At 40.0% G+C, this 12,130-nt stretch overlaps 1 protein-coding gene across 14 annotated transcripts in view; it reads right to left on the bottom strand.

The window, feature by feature from the left end:
* dock9b (dedicator of cytokinesis 9b) overlaps positions 1 to 12,130 on the bottom strand; it is a 332,554-nt gene that overhangs the window by 168,462 nt on the left and 151,962 nt on the right. For all 14 annotated transcript variants that reach the window (XM_043691311.1, XM_043691316.1, XM_043691321.1 and 11 more), the window contains exon 3: positions 11,491 to 11,580. In XM_043691311.1, the coding sequence (XP_043547246.1) occupies positions 11,491 to 11,580 (90 nt within the window). The remainder of the gene's footprint in view (positions 1 to 11,490; positions 11,581 to 12,130) is intronic.

The following is a 12,130-nucleotide window of genomic DNA, read 5'->3' as shown; positions in this document are numbered from 1 at the left end:
ATTAACAGAACCACTTGCGATATGAAACGCCCAAGATCCTGTTTTCAGAAACTGACATTCTATCTCTCCTTTCTCTACCCATTGAGACAGCAGGACACTATTCAGTCCACTGAGTACATTCTGACATTCCTCAGAATGCTCCGGTCAGCCATATTCCCTTGACTGTCACCCAGCAAGTTTAATTCTTTCAAGCGCCTATCCAATTTCTACTAAAATTATTGATTATCCAAGGAGACCGTGGGTGAAACCACGTGGTTTTTCCTTCTCATCCTAACTGGCAAAAGGATGCAGAGGCAACATAAGTAGAATCCTTCTGGCACAAATGTTGGACTGCTCTGTCTGGCAGGGTGTTGAATACATTTGATAAAAGGGTTCAAAATTGGATAGTTACTTGAAGGTGAAAGAATTGCAGTTGATCGGTAACAGGAGTGGGACTAACTCGATTGACCTTTGAAAGAGCCAGCATTGACTTGATGACACAAAAGGCCGCCTTCTGTAATCCTTCCGTTTTGTGCAGAACTTCCCCCCAAGATTTCACCTTTGATTTTTCTTGCTTCTTTGTCTCCACTCCACATATTCCACAAAAGAGACAAGTTGTTGACACAAATAATGTTCAGTACCATACAGACATGTTTCAGGAAATAATTTTTTTTTGGTTTGTCAGTGTTTCCATACTAAAGCTCATGGGCTTGTATTTACTTTCAGAAATTCCTGTGTCCCCCATGCCCTTATCCCCTTCGTCACAAAATGGACGTGAGCATCAGTGGCTCGGCCATCCCTAATGCTCGGGAGAAAGTGGTCTATTGAGTAGGTACATCTACAGAGTTCAGATACAAATTTCTGGATCTTCACCCAGTGACAGTGAAGGAATGGCGATATAACGCCAAACCTTGGATTCTTTGTTTTTTCCTGTTTGACTAAATTACCTAACCAGTCTATGCGAAAGTACATTACATTATTTCAATATTATAAGTACCACTTGTGCAAAGAAATAATGATTGTGCATTCTTCACAAGTCAACCCATATTCAGTATCATAGAGCACAAGGTCATTGCCTCTCTCTCCGGCTGTTCCCAGTTCCATTCTATTCTGTCACTTTACAAACTTGATGTCACAAGGAATTAAGGGCAACGGGGAGAATGCGGGTAAGTGGAGTTGAAATGCCCATCAGCCATGATTGAATGGCCTTACTTCCGCTCCTATGTCTTATGGTCTTAAACTTCGCCTTTTCTGGTATTTATCCAGTCTTCTTTTGAAAGTGAAGAGTGAATTGGATTCTGCATCACAAGGATCCACTGGGTAATAACATTATTCATCTCCCCTCTGTTTCATTCAAATCTGTGTCCTCTGGTTACTAACCATCCCAACCATTCTGCCAGTGAAAAGAATTTCTCATTTATTCCATCAAAACCTTTCATAATTTTGAACATTTCTATCAAATTTCCCCTGAAACGTATCTGTTCTAAAGAAAACAACACAGGCTTCTCTCTCTCTCATTTTTTTCAATGCATCTAGCTTTTTCAATGCCTAGTGATATACTTTATCATTACCTCTGCAGTAGTCAGCAGAGTCATAGAGATGCACAGCACGGAAACAGACCCTTCAGTCCAATCATCCATGCCGACCAGATATCCTAACCTAATCAGTTCTATTTGTCAGCACTTGGCCCATGTCCCTCTGAAACCTTCCTAATCATACACCCATCCAGATGCCTTTTAAATGCTGCAATTGTACCAGCCTCCACCACATCCTCTTCCAGCTCATTCCATACACGTACCACCCGCTGTTGAAAAAGTTGCCCCTTAGGTGTTAAGTTCCTTTGTTAGTGACGAAGGGAAAGGGCAATGAATAAATCACCTGTATTGTGGCTGACTGACTATGTTCATTGTACAGGAAAAAGAATTGGCTCGTTCACTTTTTATTTTCTTTTGTAGATAGGATGTTACCCTGCCTTATAGTGTGATGGTGCAAACATTACTCTTTGTGGTCCTCTTTGCTGCTTCACGATGGGGAGGAAGAAAGCAAACCATGTTGCTGGAACTGGAAGGTTTGAGACTGAATAGATTGGGGATAGTTTCCTTGGAGCTTTGGAGGCTGAGGGGTGACCTTATTGAGGTTTAGATAATCATGGGGGGAGTGGATAGGGTGAGTAGCCAAGGTCTTTTCCTCAGGATAGGGGAGTCCAAAGCTACAGGGCATAGGTTTAAGGTGAGAGGGGCAAGATTTAAAAGGGAGCCAAGGGGCAACGTTTTCACACAGAGGATGGTGCATATATGGAATGAGTTGCCAGAGAGGCAGGTACAATTACAACATTTGAAAGGCATCTGGATGGGCACATATATAACAAGGGGTTTCGAGGGATATGAGCCAAATGCTGGCAAATGGGACTAGATCAGTTTAGGATACCTGGTCAACATGGATGAGTTGGAAAAAAGGATCTGTTTCCATCCTGTACAGCTCCATGATTCTAAAAACACTTTTATTTTCTGTCATGCAGTGGAAAATTTTTAAACTGTGCAAATAAATTCAATGAATAATCAACACTACAACACTTTTTGCAAAATAAAATTGAGCAGCTTTATAACCTGACTAGATTTGGCTAAATCTTTCTTTCTCCACTGTTTTGAAAAGGTGATTATTTCATTATATTGATTATTTGAGAAAATGGCATTGTGTTTTCTCACTTTTTTTGTAATACTTCATAGAGAGGATGAAGAGGAATGCAAGGACTCTGCAGAAAATTGAAGCTAATTTGGAAAGAGGCTCACAATATAAAAAGCTTCTTGCTGGACTGAGAAACAAACATGTTTCTATTCCTGAAAGGTGAAGAAATGAGAACTTTGTTATGATAGAAGTGGGAATGGCAGCTTCTGTGTCGCCGTAATACCTTTATTGAAATGGAATGTTGGTTGAATGGTATTAGAATAGGCGGCTGTTCTAGACCAGTGCAGATGCAAGGGGCCAAAAGGCCTTTTTTGGTGCTGCAGACCTCTACACAAACCAACACTGTGCACGGAGCCAGGTGAGCACTAAACCTTTAGGAAACAGAGATTTGAGTCCGCTCACAAAAGATAAATTTACTTTACATCCAGTTAGTGAAACCTAACCTTCAGATAAGACACTGCTTTCCTAATTGTTAGAAACCAAGCAAATATCTAAACCAGAAACAGACCACTAACTGTCCAAGATAAGACATGATATTGGATAATCTAACAAAGACCTTCTTCACAGAAACAGCAAGCAATTCATAAACTATGCAAGAAGGAAGCTATTTACTCTGAACCCTGCACGTTAATTACAGGAATAAACATACCAAGACATTATTTCAGATCAACTCAAGAAAGATCATGTTCTTGTAGGTCAAGATTGCAACTTCCTTTTAGACAAAACGTTACAGCCCAGAAACAAGACATTCGGTCAAGGCGTTCTGTGTAGGCTCCACATGAGCCTCCTCCTACTTTACCTTGTGAAAGACTTTCATTTATATAGCGTCTTTCATCACTCCCCAACATTCCAAAGCAACTCACAATCAATTAAGTGTAAGTCACTGCTGTAATGTAGGAAATGCTATCGCCAATTTGCACAAAGCAAGTGCCCACAAAACAGCAAATTGATACTGACCAGATAATTTGTTGCTGTGATCTTACAGGGTGAATAAATATTGGCCACAGCACTGACGCTAATTTCACTGTTCTTCTCTATAATAAATCAGCGAGATCTGTCATATGTATAAAGACAATGTAGCTGCACTTCAAGCTAAACTGGGCATGCCAGGCTTGGTTTCTCTGCTCAAGTCCTGGGGCTTCAAGCTTCAACCTCATGATTGAGGAGGTCAGAATGTTACCACTCAGCTACGGCTGACACAAGTCAACATGACTTTCTCTTCCTTTCTCCTTAATGAGTTCTCTCAAATTCTCCTGAACATGTGCTAATACACTTCACCTCGAATACCGGGCAGCTCCGCATTGGCGCCATTCTCTGGATAAAGAAGCTTCTCCTAAATTTCTTAATTTATTAATGCTTTGCTGTCTTTTGACCCAATTGGGATTTACATGCTCTGCACCTGTTGTCAAATTCCACAAACCCACTTGTTAAAAAAAACCTATCCCATTTCACAACCTCGCCAAACCAAAGTAGAGATTCCAGCCACCACTGCCAATCTGACACATCAACTTATCATTTTAGAGCTTCTGCTCAATTAACTTTTCTCAAAAGTTTTAAAGTAGTGCCATGCTTTAGGAAGGATATTATTAAATTGTAGAGTGTGCAGAAAAGATGTACAATTACCAAGACGGGGGGGGGGGGGTTTAGGTTACAAGGAGAAGCTGGGTCTCATATCATAGGAGCGTACGAGGTAGAGGGTTGACCTTATGAAGGTTTATAAAGTCATAAGAGTCCTAGATAAGATAAACAGCAAAGGTCTTTTTCCCTTGGGCAGTGAAGTTCAAATCAAGAAGGCACAATCTTAAGGTGAGAGGAAAAAGATTTAAAAGGGACCTGAGGGGTGATTTTTTTTTTTACACAGAGGTTGGTTCATTTGTGGAATGAATTACCAGAGGAAGTGGTAGTTGCAGATATAGTTAGAACATTTAGAACACATTTGGACAGGTACATGAATAGGAAAGGTTTACATGGAGTTGGGCCGAAGGGCTTGTTTCTGTGCTGTGAGACTCTATATTCAGTTTTGTACTGAAGGTGTCTGGCATCATCTATTACACTCTACTGCGTTGTAAATTACTGTTTCCAAAGACAGAAAAAGAAAAAAAGGAATCACTTGACAGGAGATTGCGTCAGCTAGATCATGGTGGATCAAAATAAACAAGAGAAGGCCACTCAGCCTTCTTAGTCTGTCCCCTACTCAGCGATAAAAGGACCCAAGTCCTTTGATCCATTTCCCATTTAAAATTTATATCTAACCTGGCATCAAACACCATCTGTAAAAGAAAGTTTCAAACCTCTATCACTTTTTCTCCTCTAAGAGTTTGAAACCTATCACAATACATTGATTTGTGTTCTTGCCTGTGCTTCACATTATATTCATGATTAATTTCTGAATATTGAAAAATGATCCTGACATATGAACTAAATTTTGTTACAGATAAGGTAGGAAGTAATTTAAAACAGGAATCCACAAAATTTGGCTTCAACTGGTATCGACAATTGTTAAGAAAAATAAGAGAACCAGTTAGCCACTCTTACAAGCCCAACATGTCCTCAGAGGGTGACTCAGTTCTTGCTCTGAGCTGCGTTAATTGTTTATAGTCACAGAGTGAGTAGAAACACAATCAATCTAGTCTCAAATCTGAAATATCAACATTTTTTCTTCACCCTACACCTACTACCCCCAGCAACCCAACCCTCCACCCCCTAAAACTATAGCATAAATGTTGTCCCCTCCACACTTTAGCACTGAACAGTCACCTAGATTTGAAACATTAGCTTGTTCTTTCTTCATGGATGCTGCCTGACCTGCTGTGATCTCCAGCATTTGTTGTTTGCAGTACAGATTCCAGCATCTGTAGTCATTTGTTCCTATCAATCTAACCTCCCTCAGCCTGTTGCAGTGATGGGGGAGGAGAATAGTGAGACTTCCACACCAAGCAGTATCACTGAATGGTTCCAATCTTTTTTATATTGAGATATGACTTGTAAATTGTGCACTATAAAACAACACAAATGACTATTTAGGTGAAGTCATTACATCATTGTCAACATTACAAACTGTTCGGGAGATTCAGCCTAGATCCAATGCACAATTCACCTTATACTCTCACTTAAACTTGAGCTCATCCCAAACTCTGCTGCTCCTGTCTTAATTTGCATTGAGTCCTGTTCATTCACTATTTCTCCACTCAATGACTAACATTGGCTTCCATTTAGACAAAGTCTCTTTCATCTTTGTTTTTGAATCATTGCCTTATCCCTCACTATCTCTAATCTCCTCCAGGGTGCTTGTGCATTTGCAATTTTCATCATTCCTCCCTTGGTGACCATGTCTTCAGCTGCCTCCACCCCAATCTGGAATTCCCTCCCAAAATGCTCACTGCCCTTCTCTTTAAGATGCTGCCTAAAACTTGTGAATAATTTTTTTGGTTGCTTGTCCCCATATCCTAATTTTACTTCAATTGCACTTTGATGAATTGGGATGTTGTAAAGACTTTCAGTACATGTACAAGTTAGGACACTGGCATCTACCCAGCAATGTGAAAAAGTGCCTAGGTATGTCCTGTAAACAAAATTTGGATAAATCAATTTTGGCAAGTTATCATCTCATGTGTCTACTTTCCATCATCAGCGTGATAGTTGGGATCATCAACATTGTTCAACTCCTGACTATCCAAAGCCTGTCCACCATCTACAAGGCACAAGTCAGGAGTGTGATCAAATACTCCCCACATGTCTAGATGGGTGACACTACACAATACTTAAAAGTTGACACCATCCAGAGCAAAGCAGCCCACTTGATTCGCACCGCATCCACACCTTCCACCATCGACGCTCAGTAGCAGCACTGTGTACCATCTACAAGATGCACTGCAGAAACTGACCAAAGCTTGATAGACAGCACAAACCCTCGACTGCTCCTGTCTAGAAGGACAAGGGAAGCAGATCCATGGGAATACTACCCCATGCAAGTTTCCCTCTGAGCCACTCACCATTCTAACTTGGAAATATGTTTAGTGCTTTTGGAGTGCTGGAACTCTGACCGTTTTGACATTGTGGAGCCTACTCATATCAAATATATTGCAGGGGTTCAAGAAGGTAGCTCACCATGAGCTTCTTCAGGGCAATGATGGGGTGGGCAATTAATGTTGGCTCAGTCAGCAGAGGCCACTTTGCATGGATAAATGGAAATTAATTTTTGCTGTCACAGCCAATAACTGAGTAATGCTACAGGGTTCATGCATCACAGAAACCTTAGTAAAGCAGACACCGGACAGAATATGTATCTTGGTAAAACCTCCAAATAAAGAATAAATGTGGGCAGAGAGTATAATAGAGAAGAAAAAAAACTAACAAAAACACATACATTTCTGATCATACCTTCAAGATTTAGTGAAAGTAGTACATCACTGTTAGAATGTGATGGCTTCCAATAACAAACTGCATTTAAACAGCATCTTTACCAGAATGAAACATGCCTGATCCCTGACCATAAACAATCATCAAATAAAATTTGATCTGGATTGATGTAAGGAGCTAAGAGGACAGATGATGCAAATCTTGATTCAAGAGGTAAGTTTAAAGGAATGATTTAAAAGGAAGTGACAGAGAGGACCAGGAAGGGAATTTTACTGCTTTGGGTCCAGGCAGCTGCAGGTGCAGCTGCCAATGATGGATTGTTTAAAATTGGCAACACGAAAGAATCCAGAATTAGTGGATTGCAGTGACAATTATATACAGTATTCTCCCGGGGCTATTCCACATCATTCATGACATGCAGGATACATTTTTCAACTATTTAACAAACAATGCAATAAATTCTAGTCTTCTATAGTAATGTATAATTTTAGAAAACCCTTTTCCAGTCTAATGAGGTCAATATAACTGTCTGGGATTAACCTTAAATGACAGCAATCTCAACATTCCATGTCAACTGTTTATAAACTCCACCTGTTTCTATTCAAAAATCTCCATGGTGAATTGAATACTCCTTTCAGAGTGGTTTGGGTTCAAAGGTCAAATTGTCACTGCAGTTGGACATGACCACTTAGAGAGTCAACCATGAGTGCTTTTCAATCTTACAGTAAAATTGCCAGGCAGTACAGATCGGTCTTATAGAGAAACTGGGCAGCTGGTTTTAATGTTGATGATATTTTTCTTCACTCATCCATGGCAAGGGTAAGTTAATGGCAGGGCCCACATTCATTGCCCATTCCTAACTGATGTTGAACTGAGTGGCTTACCGTGCCATTTTAGAGGGCAGTTGAAAGTCAATCACATTGCTGTGGGTCTGGAGTCACATGTAATACAAACCCTTCCTTCAGAACGAGTAGATGGATTTTACAACAACGTTTAACGGTCACCATTACTGCAACAAGCTTTCAATTCATGATTTCATTAACAGAATTTAAGTTCTATCGGCTGCTACAACAGTTCTTGAACAGCTGTATTCAGTGCAATAGTCTGGCTTCAGGATTACTAGTCCAGTAATATCACTATTATCTGACCATCTCCTCCAAAAATGATGATGATTAACAATTTTGTTGAACTCATTGAAAGGTGAAAGAAAGCTGTTTTAATGGAATCCCTACAATGCGGAACGAGACCATTCAGCCCATTGAGTCTGCATTGACCCTCTGAAGAGCATCCCACCCAAATCCAGAGCCCTGCCCTATCTCGGTAACCCTGCATTTAGCATGGCTAACCTAGCCAGCCTGCATATCTTCGGTATGTCGGAAGAAACCGGAGCATCCAGAGGAAACCCATGCGGACATGGAGAATGTACAAACTCCACAGAAACAGTCACTCAAGGCTGGAATCGAAACTGGGTTCCTACTGCTGTGAGGCAGCAGCGCTAACCACTGAGCCACCGTGCTGCCCCAAAACACTGTTTTGTTTTACCATCTCTGGAAAAGAAAGAAATAGATCACTCCAATACTGAAAGGACACAGAGCATCTGGTCTACACAGCAGCAGAATCAGGCTAGAAGTTGTTCAAGCTTTCACCCGCTGGGAAATGGGAGGAAAAGCTTCAAAGTTTTCAGCAGCTGAGCTTTTGGAGATGCTTAGGTCAGGAATTAGATGAGGAAACAAGTCATAATAATGATTCAGACAGGAGTCAGTGACCCAAATTTCAAAGCACCACTGTTGGATCACAGCCCTCAAATTACCTTGTGAAACCTTCGTTTGATACCTGATCATTTCTGGTATTTCTGTACTTCAGATGGAATATGGATAAGCCCAAATAATGAGGGTTTAACTAATCACAGCAATGGTGTTCCTAGGTTTATGCCTTTAGTTTAAATTCTGGAATTGTGCAGCATGAACAAGAACAAAAAACAAATCATAATAATTTTTGTGGTACACTGACAGGTGTCCTGGCTCCATGCCTATTAACAAAACCACATGATGGTTTATCTCCAACAGTCACTACACTTATACTGCTCCAGGATGCGTCACTTCAGTGGGTTCTTTTTAATTAAGATTTTCAGAGATCAGAACTGTGCGTGGTGCAACACAGTTGGAATAACCTCCAACTGCCAGAAAAGATTGCCACAAACAACTGCAATTTTCAATAAATCTCAACATCTTCACAATCAGGAAGCAATGCTTCAACAGCTACCATAAAAGTCTTTGTGAATGTATGAATTAGGAGCAGAAATAGACCATTCACCCCCTTAAACTTGCTCTGCCACTCACTATGGTCATGGTTGGTCATTTTGTTCTGAATTCCACATTCCCATCTATCCCCAACAATCCACTTTGCCTTAAAATATTCAATCACCCCAGCTCTTGAGGTAGAGTTCCAAATACACATAACATTCAGAAAACAAATCTCAAAAATCTCCTACTTCTGACCCCACCAAGATAAAACATCTTTTCCACGGTCCACTTTGGCAAGGCTATTCAGGATCTTAGATACTTTAAATTAAGTCACCATTCACTCCTCTAAACTCAGTTGGAAACAAGTCCAGTCTTTTCAACATTTCATCAAAAGCCTCATTTTCATTGTCAATCTAGTAAACCTTCTCTGAATTGCCTCTAAAGCATTGACATTCTTCTTTGAATAAGACCAACTGAGCATTCAAGATGTGGTCTAACCAATGTCCCATACAACTAAAATGCGACATCCTTAATCTGATGTTAAATAAAAGGAGAGCATTCCATTCGCCTTCTCAATTAATTGCTGCCCCTAGATTCTAACGTTATCTGTCTCATGCATTAGAACCACTGTTGTTAACCATTTAAGTCATACTGCCAAGCAAGCTTGAGAAGGTGAAGGTCTACTCCCACTCCCCACATCTAATGCGCTGCACCAAAATCCCCCACGTTCCTTTGGTAATCACGCAAAGCCCTGTCCCTCAGTATCTTTGTGCTGTCATTTAACAAAACAGACTTTGATTTTCTAAGCCTGCTTTCATTCCCTGACAGCAAAACACATGCGTGGTTTCTGAAGCATTGTCAGTGTTAATTGCCATGTCAATTGTAAACGTGTGTCAGGTGCTGAGGCCCTAAATTCCCTCCCTAAACCTTAGTATCTCCCTGTTTTTCTTTGCCATTTAAAGATGTTTCTTAAAATTGCCTTTGAGCTAGACTTTGGTCACTGGTTGTAATATCGCTTTCCATGGCTCACTGTCAAATTTTGCCTGATGATGCTTCTGTGAAGGTAGGTTACAACATGAATAGCACTACATAAATACAGAATGTTATTGAAGATAGGTCAACTTGTTTTCATAGCTTTTTTTATGCGACCTTACAACAATGAAATAAACTTTACAAGCAAGGAAGTTTGTGAGTAAATTCTGTGTTACCCTATTTCCCCCAAGAATTTTCAATGGACTCCAATATCCCTGAAGTCAAATGATATTTTTCTCTGTTACCACTTCAGGCATAAGGATAATCCTTTAATTATTTTCAATCCAAAAGTCAGATTAAGGTCCTTAACAAATAAGGACACAGGAACAGGAGGAGGTCTTTCTGTCCCCCTCGTCACTCAATGAATTCATAGCTGATCTGCATCTTATCTCCATCAACTTGGTTTTATACCCCCTCTCATCTTTAGGCTACAGGAATCTCAGTTTGGAAATTTCCAGTGACCCATCCCACCTTTACCAGCTCCTCCCGCAGCCTCAACAGCTTTTTTTTGGGGAAGGGAGTTCCAATTTTCCACCATCCAATTTTTGAAGAAGCACCCTTTGACATCGCCCCTGAATTTTAAGATAGAGGATAAATAGAATAGGAGGGAGCCTAAACCCAAAGTTTCTTGAATATATAATGTAGAGTGCAATAAACCTTTTATTCTTATTATGTAAACCAAGGAGATGAGTTTTCCAATTATTATTTGTGGACTGTAATTTTAATAATTGTATAATTATTTAATGATTTTACACATTTTTATTTTACCAATTGTCTACAATTACTCTTGAATTACGATTATTGATTTGTTTCATGTCAGTTTGGTTATTGCCATCACAATGATTTCTCAGAAACTAATTGCCTATTTTGCGTCTCCCGTCCTGGACTCTGTCAAGAGAGAAATTAGGCTTCTCCCTACCGACCGCATCAATTCCTTTAATCATCTGAAGCACCTTACTTAGATCACCTCTTAATCTCTTAGAGAGTGCAACCTGGTCAATGCAACTTACCCTTCTACCTGAACCCACTTCTGCTATCAGCTTGATGAATCTGTTACACACTCGCCTCCAAGGCTACACACACTAAGGTAAAGTGTTTGCAACAGTTTAGAGGTTAAGCCATTTAATTGTTCAAAAACAATCTTGAAAATTGATTCTACAGTCGGTGCTGTTGAATGACATGAGGGACTTACTTCTGTGACCAGCAAGCTGTGGGCTTCTTTCCTTGCATTTTCAGGCACTGTGGGGAAGAGTGTTCTCCCATGACGTTTCAGTGTCACAATCTAAGAAAACACAGGAAAAAAAACACTTTCAAATCACAGGATAGCATTGAAATCACAATTTTCCTTTGACGTGGTTGCTAAAAATATTAGAATAATTATCAAGAAGCATAAGGACAGGAGGAGGCGGATTTAATTTATGGTATCTAGTGGTAATCGATGCAACTGAATTACCATTTTTAGTAAAACAATTTTTTCAGAAATTCAGAAGATATGTACACTTTCTTACCTCAGTTAGTGTACAGAGGAACTTTGACTATCCGTCATTTGATTATCTGAATATCAAATTATTCAGCAAGATCACAAGGTCCCAATGCTTGGCTAAACTATATTATCCAGCATTCGATTATCCGGAATTCGATTAAGCGAACGAAATACTCGCCAGCCCTTGTCTTTCGGATAATCGAGGTTCCTCTGTTATACTGAAAATGCTGACAAAATTGCAAGCACACATGTACATTCATGAAAACCAACACAAGGATTCCCTTTCTTTCAAACTAAACATCTCTGATCTCAAGACACAAATTAGTATCTGTCATAGAATTCCCCAGAC

Source organism: Chiloscyllium plagiosum, chromosome 6 (genome assembly GCF_004010195.1).
Source record: "Chiloscyllium plagiosum isolate BGI_BamShark_2017 chromosome 6, ASM401019v2, whole genome shotgun sequence".
Taxonomy (NCBI): domain Eukaryota; kingdom Metazoa; phylum Chordata; class Chondrichthyes; order Orectolobiformes; family Hemiscylliidae; genus Chiloscyllium; species Chiloscyllium plagiosum.
This window is presented reverse-complemented; position numbering and strand designations above follow the sequence as displayed.